Genomic DNA, 15,067 nt, shown 5'->3' with positions numbered 1-15,067 from the left:
AGGCTTGTCTGCCCTCTGTACGGGAAAGGAATGTCCTGATCATGACGGACAACACAGTGGCCATGTACTACCTCAACAAGAGGTGATGTAGGGTCACTACCACTTTGCAGAGAAGCAATGCAGCTCTGGTTCTGGGCAATTCAAGAAGGAATCTCTGTATTGGCAGTTCACCTAGCCAGAGGATAACGGCGGCGGACGCTCTGAACAGTCTGCCACGAGTGGGAACTAGCTCAAGAAGTCCTTCATGAGATCTTCACCCTTTGGGGAACCCCTCAAGTGGATCTATTCGCAATAAGTGCCCACCGGACTTGAGAACTGTACTGCTCCAGGGAATTTTCCCAAAGAGGAGCTCTAGTGGACACAGCTGTACGCGTTTCCTCAAGTCCCCGTCATTTTTCATGTGATCAGGAGGTTGAGAGTTTGGGAAATCCATGATCGTAATTGCCCTGAATTGGGCCAGGAGGATGTCGTACCCGGACCTTCTGGACATGTCCATCAGCCCTCCAATGAGTCTTCCGCAAAGAGAGGACCTTCTCTCGTGAGAGGAGGGTTGGGTTCTCCATCCAGAGGTCAAGATACTCAGTCTTCATGCATGGTTTCTGAGAGGCTGAGGTACAAGTATTGAGACCTCCCAGATGACTTAATGGAGATTTTGCTGTCGGCCAGCAACAAAGTCCTTGTACCGCTGCTGTGGAATACATTCTGCAGCTGGTGCTAGGATAAGAATGTGGACCCTTGTCTATTCAAAACACTGCAGGTGTTCTCTTTTCTGCTGTACTTGGTAAATCTGGTGCTCCAGGTTGGGACCATTTAAAGGTTGTTTGGTTGTGCTTTCCATCTTCAAGCACTCATCTGAGGCAACGTCATATTTTAAAATACCTTTGCTGATAGTTTCTGCAAAGAGGTGTTCCAATAAAATGTATTTGTGAGGCAGCCACTTGGTCTACCATTCACACTTTTACAAGGCATTACTGCCTTCATTCTACCTTAAGTCATGATGGAAGCTTTGGGAAAGCAGTCCTTCATTCGGTTCACAACAACCTTTGATGACAAAATTCTTACTCCCGCTTCTAAAACCAACACTGCTTTTGGAGTCTATCAAAAGATGAGGAATACGTGGGAGGACACAATCCATTTGAAGAACAAGTTACTTACCCCTGGTAACTTTCTTTCGACTGGATGTTCCTTCCACGCATTCCTCATGGCCCCTTCCAGCCTACCCCGCAGTAGAATTTCCATGTTATTGCAGTTTACGCTCCTTCAGAGTCTAATATGGTCTAAACTGCTTTAATTCGGGTAGTTCTGTAAGAATGACATGAAAAAAACAGAACTGAAGCAAACTGGCGCTGCGCGTGCTATATATACACCTTCAATGACGACATTCTCAATACTGATGCCCTGGAGGGACATCCAGTCAACCGCATCGATGCACAGTGCCCTCTGCTGGAAAAAAATCTGAAGCAGCTGAAGCTGGATATTGGAGATATCAAAAGATGAGGCATATGTGGGAGGAACATCCAGTCGAAAGAATGTTACCAGAGGTAAGTAACTTGTTCTTCTATTGTTTAGTGAAATTAAATTGCGTGGACCTTTTTTCCTAATAATGAATGGGTGGAGTTGAGTTGCAGTGTTTGACTCCCAAATATCAAGCAGTAATGGGGTTCACTTTCTTCTGCCCACTTTCCTTAGAGGATGAGAAAGAAGTAGGGAAATGTGGCATAGATGGGATGGTGTTAGCTGCACATCACCCCCTTGTTCATGAGACATGTACATTAGTTTCCACTTTTTTAAGTGAAATGGAACAATGAGGTTATTTGATGCTAGTTTCTGGTTGTAATTAACTACCCTTTCTCTACTTTGCTTCTCTTACAGTGGTACAGTCGGCCAGGGCCCACAGCCACCCAGCTGGGTTCAGTTCTGATCCTTTGGGTGAGACAGCACTGCAGAATGTTCTGGGGACGTCACGCTGGAGAGCAGAGGGAAAACGCTGATGAAACCTAGCAATCCATCAGTCAGCTGTTTCCTGGCCACCTAGTCCTTATTTTTAAATATTCTTCTTCTCTTATGAGCTGGATGGTGGCTTCCAGTTGCCCGCTCACTGGGGCTGCCACATGGAAATGCAGTGAAATCGGCAACCTTGATGACGTTCTAAACACTGGAAAAACCCATGAACAATCCTTGGGAGACTTGGAAGGCAAAGCCTGTTCCTGTCTGGCTTGCCTAGATTGGCACTTTCTGGCAAAGCCATGTCCTTTTTGACATGGCCTTCTGAGCGACTGAAGGTGACTGGAGATTACGCCAGTAGCGGTGCGATGGGAGGAAGACTGTGCTTACAAGCAGTTTCCTTTGTTTCTGTAATCCCTCTCACCTCCTGTAAAGCTAGTCTTATTGGTCACGCCCGCCCAGCAAGCCTGTTCGTAGGTCTACTGGGATGTGCCTGGGAAGGTTTGGTTGCCCGCTTGGTTCTGCTTTTCAAAGTCGATGTAATCTGTGTAGTGTTATGTGAGTATAAACGTGCATGCCCATTCATCTGCGGAGCCCCTCCGCTGTCACTTGGAACTGCCACCCATTGGATGTACTGGATTTACTGCAGTTTGTCAGCACACTAACGCAAAGGCTGCAAACGTGTCATGCTTGCTGCATCAGTGGTATATCTGCAGTGGATGCAGATCAGTTGGTCTCGGTTCATATCGTGAATCTGTGCACAAGCAGCCATCCGACATGCTCCCGCCCCACTCCTAACTCTGCAAACTCAGTCTGCACAAATGGTGTTCTTTTGAACCTCCTTTGCATTGCTAGGCATTTGCCTCTTTACTTAACAATATTTTCCATCCGATGCATCCTTCTACTATGTTGACGTTTCCGCCATTGACTTTACTGGCTCCTTTCTCCACTCCCACATCTGCTTTCATGGATGTCTAAGAATGTTGGCCTTTGCCAGGGCTACAGCTGTTGGTATAAATGCTCAGCTATAGGTAGCAGCACAGTGGAACTGGGCATCGTCTCAGAACCCTGTATGTTGCTTTGTGTGCTACATGTTCTCCTGCGAGGAGATTGCCCACTGATTCTTAGGCATTCACCCAAATGATTACCCCCTTCCAGAGTCATACTTACTTTTGGTATCCACTTTTTAATACCCAGTCAGTCACCACTTCTGACCACAACTTGCACCCAGCGCTGATTTTCTCATTCCACTAAAGGTGTTATTTACCCTTTGTTCATCCCAGCACGTTCCACCACTAATCCAATCAAAATCTCGGGGGCTATGGTTTTGTCACACTTCAGTGTTGTGTCCTCCCTGGATTCACAGCACAGAAGTTAATTCTCATCTTGTTCTCAGTACAAATCCACCATATCGCACACTTGTAGTGAATAAATGCTTGTAGATCACAACTTATTCCCAGTACTTTTTCCTATACTAGCAAGTGAGCTGTGACCGATCCACTTTTACATTTTAGCCATTACCATCAATCTGCAGTCGCATCTTGATCTCAACAGCTCCCATAAAATCACAAACCTTAAGTCTCCGCTTATTCAGCGCAAATGAATTCTGAGTTGGTCAACCATTTTACATCTGCTTGTTCAAGCACCCATTCCCATCATAGTATGAAATGTGAGAACAGGCCTGGCATTGCGCCTAGCTTGTTTTCTTGCACATGGCTGTGAACGCAAATCCCTTCCTAGATATCAAAGCTTTTCTCTCTATGGTTCCCAAACCTGCCTGCAGGTTTTTAATCAATCTGTTTTTTTGACTGGCTTTGCTGCAACGTTCCCCTCCCCCCCCCCCTTTTTGAAAGTTGCCTGAATCTCACACCCACCAACTATGCGCAGCCTCTTGCTCATTCCTTGTAGATGTTGGAGGGGAAGAATCATACTAACTTTCAAATCCAGGGATCCGCAACCTTTGACTCTCCAGATGTGTTGGAATACAATTCCCAAAAGCCCTAACCTTCAAGAGGGATCAAGGACTCCATAGTCCAAATCATCTGGAAAGCTGCAGGTTGCAGACCCCTGTTAAACATTTTAATCCGTTTTCATTGCTCTCTTTCTTGAAGAATTGTACTTTAGGTTTGGGCTCCAGCTCCGTGGAGGCTGTAAACATGACCCCTCTTTGATCTTGTATTGCTTTCCTGCTTATCCAACTCACAGGTGTTCCAAGCCTGTTTTTTAATGGGTACCTTCTTGGGTTGTACAGATAAAATAATGAAAGCACATTCAAAGGGGTGAAATAAGGCGCACTGGAGCAGGTCTGACATAGACCTGAGCACAAGGAGAGGTAAAGGGTTAAAAAGATGTTATTGCTTGGCACCCCAACACATTCCAAGACCACACTTCTCTACAATGTACTGTGGCCAACTTGCTCCTTTAGAACCAGTTGTCATTGCAGGCCATGCCCTGTGTGTAGTCCTGCATCTTACCCTCTCATATATATTTATACATGAAGTAATATATTGTGTGTTTGAGCAAGGCGTGAAGCAGGAAGAGCTAGAACACTTCATTATTATGTATATAATGTTAATGGCTATATCTGTGCAATATTGACCAAGAAAATAGCGATAAAAAAATACAACATGTGAATTTTTGTCATTGTGTTTTCACTGAAAGTATTGAAAATGAAATGGCATGCCCAGCATGGTAAGTTTACACAGAGGAAGAAGTGGACCAGATTGCGGAAAGAGGAATGGAATGCAACACATCTGACCTGTAACAGGACTCGAATTCTATCACTTAATTCCTTTACAGAGTGCGACCCCCCCCCTAGAGGAAGGTAGCAGAGACCTAATATTCTGATTTTTGCAGGGTTGTATCACCATATGGTCACCACAGTGCTGTGGGTAAGGAAACGTAAAAAGGGACAAACACTTTTTCTGCAGAGTCAGACATTGAATTCAGATTTGTGTGCAGTGCAAAAGAGGGAGGTTTTCAGAGCATGTCTTAAAATGTGATACGGTCTTGCCTCAGATGTGGAATATTCCATAGGATTATCTGCATCTATATATAGTCTGCCATGTGCAGAGTCTGAAGATTTTGGGAATATGACCTTCAGCATGTGGTTCAGAGAGTTGTGGACAGAGTGGTGCCTGGCCATCAACTGTTTTCAGTGTTCTGCATACCATCTTCAAGTCTGTTCAAGCTGCAACCTAAGAGGTTCAAGGCCCAGATTACTTAGTTATGGGCTCTGGTAGGCCTGCTTTGTCAACTATATGGAATCCAAGTTGGGACAGAACTACTGTAATCCCATGTGATCCTTTTGAAGAATCTGTAGAAAAGGAATCTAGGTGGTAGAAGGATGACTGATAACATGGCCAACGATTGGATGGCGTAGTATGTGAGCAAGTGCACTGGTGCTCAAAAGCACTTATACTGAAAATGGTCCACCAATATCTTAACTGATCTTGGAGCCTTGCTCCCGTTTTGTATTTCGTGCTAAGCCTACTTTGAGGGTAAAGGGCAGGACCAAGTTTCTGCCCATAGATGCATATTGCACCTTGCTCATCCAGAAGTGCAAAACTCAAAGGGCAGAAACATTTTGATTCCAAATATCCAGACACAGTGCATTTTGAAATGTAGCCAGTGGAACATTCATAGAGATCGTGTAATGTGGTCATCTCAGTGGAATCCCTGTAGCATTCTTGTGGCTATGATCCGAATACTTTGTATCCCAGAACATCTATTTAAGAATCTGTTGAGGCATATGCAGTTGCCTTGTATTCTAGATGGATCCAGTGATGTGATTGCAAGGTTCCTGTGTGAGGTGAAGGGCATTATCGGTCTGATTGAGCATAAGTAATAAACACTTGACCACAGCATTTATTTGTGGTTCCAGAGTTAGTTTGCCGTCTGAGAGTTCTTGGCCGCTTTTGATGACTACAAGCAAGTGCCCAAGTCTCTTTGCCACAGTGTTGAGAAGTGATGTGTTTGGAGGACAAACAGTTTGGGATGGGTATCAGGTAGCATGAGTTCACTTGAGTGAGTTTTAAAGAGGATTTCTGTTTTGTCAATATAATTGTAGCATGTGAGGCGCTTTGTCTCTTAATGAGTCCTATAAGTGTATGTATTCAAGAGCAAAGGTGAGACTTGGTATACACCACATGTTCTAGTACACATGTTTGATTTTTGGTGGGCTTGTGTGGTTCCTGTTCTCTTTGAATTATTTTGTCCATTGTAGTACTGTGTTTGAGTCTTTTGATTAGTGTTTGGGGAGATGTCTGGGTAGTATATGCCAAATGTGGTGGGGATTGGCGTATGAGGGCCGAGGTGGTGATGGCTTCTGGATTGTTCTTTAGGTAGTCCCATGTGGTCTTTTGGCCTGTTGGTCAGAAGCCTGCTTGGGATATTACTGGTAAGTGGTCCAAGATTTAATTGTATATGTAGCTCAATGATTTTTGATGAGTATAGTATGTTGGAGATTTAACAGTAATTCCTGATGCTTGTTAACCTGCTTAGAATCACATGCTGTGCATATAATCTGACATCTAGTGGTAATCGCAGAGTATTCAATCTTTCTTTCGAAGATCGAAAGGGGACGTTGACATGGGTGTGACTGTAACACTATCCCTAACGTTGTGTAGTGTACCAAAATCACTCGCGCGTCGAGGTCCCTCAGATTGTTTTTTCCCGCCCAACTATTTGGTCACCTTTTGTGGTGCTCGCCAGAGTTGATATTGCTCATTATTGACTCATTTGTCTCACGCCCGATGGTCGTCTAGTCTTTGCTACTTCTTCTCGACGACTACTTCGGGACTCCTACGCCGAAGACATCCACTGTTGTTCAACGACTGGTGCATTGATAAACGTCTGTCGACCAAGTGGCCTCAGCCCTCCGGCCAGGCCGTGGGGAGAGTGGAACCCTGGGTCGATTCCTTTTGAGAATTTCCTTCTCCCCTCTCTTTCGTCTCGCTGCCACCTTCTACCTCTGCTATGGAGAGGACGCCATTAAAGGGATGGTCTAGTAAAAAATTTTATTTAAAAAATAGATAGGCCACATAAAAAAAAAATACTAGCATCCTCCGTTTTAAAACTTCCTATGTAAAATTTTGAGCTATTCAAACTCAAAATTCGAAAAAGCAAGCACAGGGGCGCAGCCATTTTGTGAAATGGAGGCCCTGCTGTGCTGGCTTTTGCTTTTGCGGCACTAATGAAGGAAAAGCCAACCAGCTGTAGTAAACAAAGTCTACCGCTGGGTGGCTTTCCCTTCATTTGTGCCGGGACTCGGAGGACGCGGACCGGAGACCAGAGCAGGAAAGCTGCAGCTGAATCTCGGTAAGTGCTATTTATTTTTTTTACAAAAAATAAGCACTAGCTGCGGTTTTTTCTAAGCCCGGAAAACTTAGAAATAAAACTGCAGCTTTAAAAACTTTGTATTTATGTTTGCGGTCGCTTTTGAAGCGACCGCAAACATAAATACAACGTTATTGTGTTGGAAAACGCTGCGGTTTTTCTTTCCAAGTTTCTCAGACAACGCCTTCAGGCGCGTCGAAACCCAGCATTCAGCTGCCGAACATACGCAAGAGTCTCGCGGCTATGGTTTCGGTTGTGGAACAGCCCAGAAGCACCCCCTCTCGTCGAGAGGAGTACTCTGAAGGCACCCAGCCCCTCTAGGGCTTATCAGGAAAATATCCCCCTTCTGAACAGCCTTTCCCTCCTCCAGACCCCTCTGCTACATCTTTTTGGACAAGGCAGAGGTTTGAGAATTATATGGATAAGATGTCCCAATTTATAGACTTCTCAGAAAAATGCATTATTCCCAAGAGACCTAGGGAGGACGACACCTGCCCCATTCCACCAAAGCTGCAGAAGCTTCCAATTCAGTCTCAAATCCATCCAGAGGAGTTGTTTGAGTATTCAGAACCAGAGGAAACTTATGAGGACAATCCTTTTGGTCATAATACAACTGACCAGGATCCACACTGGGAACAAGATCACCCAGATCAAGGGCCTTGGCTCTCACCCACTCATAACCCAAACCTTATTTGTCTAGACCCACCTTCCTCACTTCAATGCCATCCTGAAGAGAGCTGCAGATCACTTTCAGATCGCTACACGGGAGGCTGTCCAGGACTCTGACTTCGTTGAGGATATTCTCAAAGATAAACCTCCCACTATTCCTCTGCGCAACTCCATAAAGAAGCGCCTCGCTCCTTCTGTCTCCTTCACTCACAAGGGCTGTCAACCCTCGGTTTGAGAAACTGTTTCGCCCCTCTCCATCTGACACTATGTATGTTTGAGGTCATGCTATACCGGACTCTTTGGCTGTTACAACCACCAGAAAAAGGGCAGGTGTGCCACTGTCCACGGCGGAGGCTCCCCATGATGAGGACTGCAAGAAACTCTATGTCCTCGGCAAACGTATTACCACATCTGTGGCCTATTCCACCAGAATCACGAATAACATGACCCTTCTCGCTAGTTACAGCGACATACAATGGGGCCTGCTCCACAAAGGCCTTCAAGAGGTCCCTGAACCCACATGATCACGCCTGCTGGTGGTCGTCACTGAGGGTAGACAGGTGACCCATAATATCTTAAAGAACACACTAGATGCCGTTGAAACAGCGGGACGCACTATGGCACAAGCGACTCTCCTCAAAAGACGCCTGGCTAATGCTGGAGACTCAGGCCTCACTGATAAATAATTATTTGGAAAGGCTGTCACTGACACCTTAGAGGCGGCTAAAAAAGACCATGAGATGCTGAAATCGCTCAACCAGTTTACCGCCAAACCTTTTCAACAACGGGGGGTTCAAACTCTCGTTCCCTTCGAGGTCAGTCCTTCTCCTGATCTCCCCATGGTCAATATGGCACTGGAGGTACCACATGGTCCTCTGGACAATGCTCATCTGGCAACAGCCAGTATCCGCAAAGAGGACAGAGCAGAAGCAAGGGCAGAGGCAGAAACTCCACCCCAAGAGGCTCACCAGCCTCCTCATCGAAATGATTCGCCAGTCTGGGACTCCTTCTATGCCTCCTCAGTCAGGGGGCGTTTGTCATCATTCTTTCACGCATGGGAGGGGCATCACATCAGACCAGTGGGTGCTAATGATAGTCACCCACGATTGCATCGAGTTCCACCGGCCACCTCGATAACACCCGTCAAAGAGCAGACGCCTATCAGCAGCACACCTGCAAATCATGTTGCTAGAGGTGCAGATCCTTCTGGAAAACTGCAATAATTCCAAATGACAACATTGCAGTAAGTAATCCCACTGCTGGTTCAGGGGAATTAATGGCCACATTGGATATGAAAGATGCATACTTTTATATTTCAATGTTGCGAGCACACAAAGTACCTACAGTTCATAAAGGACTCGCACTATCAGTTCAAGGTTCTTCCCTTCGGCATCGCCTCAGCTCCAAGGGTGTTGTACTGGCGGTAGTAGCTGCTCACCTGTGTAGGCAGTCCATTCCAGTCTATCCTTACCTCGACGACTGGCTCATAACGGGGGATACGTACGGAACATGCCTATTAAATACCCAGAAGACTGTAGATCTCCTCTTCATCCTAGGCTTCTCGATCAACGAGAAAGTCAGTCTAGAGCCCATACAGGTAAAACAGTTTTGGGGGGGCTTTGATTCGGACCAAAGACCATCTCGTCTTTCCCTCCAATCAGAGGGTTCAAAACATGCTGTTCCAGATCCCTCACTATGTAGCCAATCACGAGGTGACCATATGCAAAGCCATGCCACTGTTAAGAATGATGGCCTCCTGCATTTACCTAATTCCTCGCTTGCGCTTGCGCCCCATGCAAGAGTGGCTCTCGAGACAATGGGATGATCTAGTAGTTGTCTCGGCAGCCCCCGTTCAGTCTCTGCAGTGGTGGTCAAGAGAAAACCTTCTGCAAAGTAAAACATTCACCACCCCCGTAGTAGAAGCCACTCTTATCACAGACGCATCTATGACGAGTGGGGGGCTCACCTCCTTCATCAGATGGTGCAGGGAGTGTGGTCCCCAGCGGTAGCATCCAACCACATAAACCTATTGGAATTGCTATAAGTAGTCCAGGCCCTGAAAGCTTTTCAAACACACCTCCCAGGGGAAAGACAATTCTAGTCATCATGGACAGCACTATGGCCATATATTACCTGAACAAACGGGGGCACTCACTCTCTAGGGCTGTCCAAACTGTCACAGAACATATGGAAATGGGCTCTCAAACACAAGATGTTCCTCCTGTCACAACACGTTCCAGGGGAACTCAATCTTCTGGCAGATGTGCACAGCAGAGACACCCCCCCCCCCCCCCCCCCCCCCTTGTCCCCTTCCCGTAGATCGCAAATGGCAACTACATGAAGACATTTTACTCGACATCTTCGCAGACTGGGGCTTCCCAGATACCAACTTGTTCGCAACTCTGGAGAACGTACAATGCCCAGATTACACCTCCAGATACCCCCAGAACTGCTTTAAGGGGAACGGTCTCTGGATAACATGGTCCGGGACAGATTCCCCTACTCAACAGACTAGTGCACAAGATGCACTGACAGCCAGTCAAGATGATTCTGGTGGCCCCGATGTGGGGCTGCCAGCCTTGGTTCTCCCAGCTCATGACCATGTCAGTCTCCTCTCCCAGGAAACTGCCATGCCCTTAAAACATGCTATCTCAAGACCGGGGAGAGACACTACATCCTTGCACTCAATCTCTCCACTTAGCGGACTGGCTCCTGAGGTCATAGAGTTCGGGCACCTCCAATTCCCACAAAGATGTTTGGACATACTCTGGGAAGCATGGAAACCAGACACTGCTACTCCAGTAAATGGAATCGCTTTATCTGGTTTAATAACAAGGGTATCAATTCTGTTGAGTGTACATCAACACAGATTGGCCTGTTCCTAACTTACCTTCTAGATTCCGGTCTGGTTTTCAACTCCCTAAGTGTTTGGGAGTGTTCTATGTGGCTGACCCTCTGCAGGATTGTGGTGCAGTAACACTACTACCTCTACTTGTGAAAGGAGGAGCACTGTGATAAAAACCTCACTTCCACGCGGAGCGTCTCGGAGTGTTTGGGAGTGTTCGGTGAGAGTCCGGTTAGAGTCCGGTGCACTTTTCGCACTCTCAAATTTTTCACCAATGGACCTGGCAAAGCATTACACACCCAGCACTAGCCTGCGGTCCCCCGTTTCCAGAGCAAGGTTACGGAGGTTTCTCTCTGCCCCCGAACATTCAGACTGCCACATATTCAGTCATATGACTTTATCAGCAGCAGCGGATCAGCGTGCCGATGCAATGGATTCCAGAGACTCCAGTGACTCCATTGATCAAACGGTACGTGAATATGCTGAAGGAGGGGACGGGGGAGCTTCCATTTCTCAAGCTGAAATCTTGTTTAAAACTCAAAATGGGTGTGACTGTTTTAGTGAGCCGGTACTCCAACGGCAAGTTGACCCCTCTAAGCCTGAGTCAGGTAGAGGACGTCAGTTGGCAGTTCCGGAATCTTTAACCGCGGACACTAATGCACTTGTAACCACCCCCCCCTGTCCTACTGTACCTTTGTCCGTGCCCCCTCTGGGAGACGCCGTTCGTTGGCCGGCTGGTCCCCCGCTTGCTCTGCCCGCCGGCACGGCCTCGGCGCTGTCGGCGAGTTGTCGTGGGCGTGCCCGGGGGGGCTCGGGAGAACCCGGCGGGTGCCAGTGCGCGTGCGCGTCTGCGGCGCTGCGAGACAGCGCGGCGCTGTTGTGTGTCAGGGGGGAGGAGGTTGTGGAGAGACAAATGACACACCCTGGTGTGAGGTCCTTAACCTCCTGACTGAAAATTGTGATGATATCCATAGTGAGCACATATGGAACGCAAACACCTTAATTACTATGCAAACGACACATCTCGCTCCATCTGTCAAACTCGACAGGGCGATTGCCAGTAACGACATTAATGATTTATACAAAATACTGTCTAAGCCAATCATCGCTCCCCCTCCTTCACTTAGAGTGTTAGCCTGGAGAGTCATCCAGAAAGGCAATAAAGACAAGAACACAACTAATCCAGTAAAAAATAAAAAGGTTAACACATATCTGCGAGAAAATTGTCTAAGTTTAGTGAACCTGAATCAAGTTACCGGAGTCACGGACTCTTGGCCCAAAAATGAGGACCTAATTGGCTCATCGAGGATTTCTCAAACTGAAAACCCTACATACGATAATTGGAATCCTGAGCCCGACACTTTTATTGTGGAACCGGATCATCCGTCTCAACCGTCTCAGGAGGCCGCGCTCCCAGATCACAACCCTCAAAGTGAAATACGGCAAGAAAGACGAAATTCACTATTCCTGGCAGATAAGCTACTCAAAGACCTCAAAACCTTAAATGCAAAGATGACTCCTTCACCATCTACGAAGATCGAAAAACAAATAAATGGTCACGTTGTAAACACAAAAGACCCCGTATGCCATAAAGAAAGCGACAGTGTAAGTTGCGACAACTCAGAGGACACAAAAGCAGTGCCTCGAAGCTTGCAACAAAATATTTATCGCCCCAATAAAAGGCGAAGAGTAACGTCAAGCGCAGCCCCTATTCCCTGCTCACAGAAACGTTTAAAAGTAGGTGATTGTACTCAAAGAAAACAATGCTCAACACAAAGTAAAGCCTTTGAGCAGATTGTACAAGGAAATTTGAAATCGATTTCTACACCATCTGACTCAATTGATTCTAGTGATGATTCCTCCTCCGACTCAGAGTATAAAAGCTTGACAAAAGGCCCTTATAAACGGAGACTTCCAACCCATAGCAAAAATAGACAAAACAGCCCAAAGGATAGAAGCGGCCTACAAACTGAATGCTTTGATTTGGTCGAACAAGTGATAAATCAGTTGAGACCTAATATCATCTCTGCGCTAACAATTACAGTCGCCCCACTGATAAAACTATATGAGCATCTGAACGAAAGTCTGAGAGATCAAATCTCGCTCCTGGGATCTGTAAACGCAAATTTAATAAACATGGATACGGAGCAGAAATTAATGAAAAACCAAATAGTAAACAACACCTGTAACAACGATGCCTTTGTTGAGCAAATTAAAGAGCAATTAAAAAACAGTGCTGATGATAAACGCCTCCTAGCCGAACTAGCAAGGGAGGCAATATTGATTTTAAAAAATCAGCAAACGACAAATGGAGAAAATTGTGTGCTAAGAGTCGTGGATGGAGTCGCTTTGGGTAACGTGGAAAAAAGAAATACTATCCATCGACCACCAAATAAAAAAATACAAATGAGTTCAACAATGGAAACAGTCCATGAAATTGATTCAACTCTTCCAGCAACTATAAACATTGAGCTGTCAGGTGTCGAGGTTGTAAACAGCAAGGAAAAAAATCTTGTAAACCCAATAGTGACGCTTTTAGATGCGAACGATATTGATCTTGAAGTGATCGAGGATCCGATTGACCCGATCGTGCCTGGTGCTGTCGTAAGTCTCGAGATCCAAACGGGAACGACAGCTCCTGATGATAACAGTAATCAGCGACAAATGCACGAACATGCCGAGAAAAATGAAACATTTGCCATTTTTGATAAAACAAGAAGAGAAAGCTCATTCAAAGAAGCTGCAATCAAAACAAATATCTCAAAACAGATCAAGAAATCAAAGAACATGCCAAATAAAAGGAAAGGAAAGCAAACAATAAAAACGTGAACAATTTTCTAAGAAATATCAAATCCTTGAATGTGACAATCCAAACGGATTCAAATAAATCACCATCAATAGATAAGATCCCTGTGCAGAAAATTCAGTCAACCAAATTAAGAGGAGCGGAGATGATTGAAGAAACCCAAGCTCCGGTACACGAATGTGACGACGAGGATGACAAGCAAATGATAGAAGAACTTGCCAACTTATCAACTTACGAATCTACTGATGATGACTTAACACTTATTCAAGAACGCGCAAGTGAACATAATCTGTCGACAGGGTCACCTACCAGTAACGAAGATCAAAGTAGTCCACCTGATAAAATAAAATCAACAAGAATATGTACAATCGAAGTGACACCTGAAAAAAGAAAAAAACGTACAATGCAGTCTCAGACTATGGATGATATAACACATACAATAAAAAGGCGTATGACCCTAGACGAAAGATAGGCACCAGGAAACCTACATTTCAATGAGAAATCTGACTGCGTCCAGATTAAACAACAAGTTGTAAACACAATTACGCGAGAATTACGTCCTGAAAAAGAAGTGAGTACGAAATCGATACTATCAACGAAGGAACGAGATCAAATACGTCACGAAGAGTCACAAAACTCCTGGAGAAATGACAAAAGAGTATCGTTCGATAAACAAAATCCGTTGGCGAAAAAAAACAGGATATAACATCAAATTTTTGCATTCTCCTGGAGAGAAAGTTCTCATCGAACGATGGCCTGATTCTAAACAGATATAACGTGCTCCAACTCCTGAACCATCTTCCTCGACTTCGTTCTGTAGCAACAAATGACATCAAAACGGTCGAATTCATTCACGAAGACACTACTGACCGTGTGCTATTGCACATTTATTCTCGTGCAATTAGAGACGTAATCGTTGAGCACTCATTGGACCTTGAAGACCTAGGTTTTGCGATATCTGAGCCGTGGGGGGAGTATCCCCACTCTAAAGCTAAAATCATTAAACCCGAAACTTCTAAAAAACCTGCAGAACTTAAGGACCTAAGTTTTACTAAATCTCTTCAAACCCTGAAAAAAAACTTAAACACTAGTGAATTTGAAGACAAACCAGACGTGTCCCGAGAAGACGGAGACACTAGTCAATATAAAAAACAAATTAAAATCACATTTGATTGTACCGAGAACGAAAATTACTCACAAAGTTCGACTGTGAATAAGTCTGAGAGTAAAGTGGACGAAACCTGTTGGAATTGGGTAGCTAAGTCCTTAAATCCCAAAGCCTATCAATAATGCCAGCAAAAAATTACATCTTCGCCCTTACAGGTTGGTACATGGAACACAAGAGGTTTCGTGCACCTGTTTAACAACAGTTTGGGGGGCCTTGAATCTCTACATATTATCTGCCTGCAAGAAACATGGCTTCTGAATGAACCAGTTGTGGAAGGTTATGAAATCGCCTGGAATTC

At 45.4% G+C, this 15,067-nt stretch overlaps 1 protein-coding gene across 1 annotated transcript in view; it reads left to right on the top strand.

Annotated features, from left to right (window-relative positions):
- Positions 1 to 4,578, top strand: part of LOC138580241 (adaptin ear-binding coat-associated protein 1-like) — a 216,997-nt gene extending 212,419 nt beyond the window's left edge. The window contains exon 8 of the mRNA XM_069650619.1: positions 1,873 to 4,578. Within this exon, the coding sequence (XP_069506720.1) occupies positions 1,873 to 1,921 (49 nt within the window). The 3' untranslated portion in view covers positions 1,922 to 4,578. The remainder of the gene's footprint in view (positions 1 to 1,872) is intronic.
- The last annotated feature ends 10,489 nt before the right edge of the window (positions 4,579 to 15,067 follow it).

This window comes from Ambystoma mexicanum, chromosome 3p (assembly GCF_040938575.1).
Source record: "Ambystoma mexicanum isolate Mex_15411 chromosome 3p, UKY_AmexF1_1, whole genome shotgun sequence".
Lineage (NCBI taxonomy): Eukaryota > Metazoa > Chordata > Amphibia > Caudata > Ambystomatidae > Ambystoma > Ambystoma mexicanum.
The sequence above is the reverse complement of the archived record's forward strand: the minus strand, read 5'-3'. Positions and strand labels throughout refer to the sequence as shown.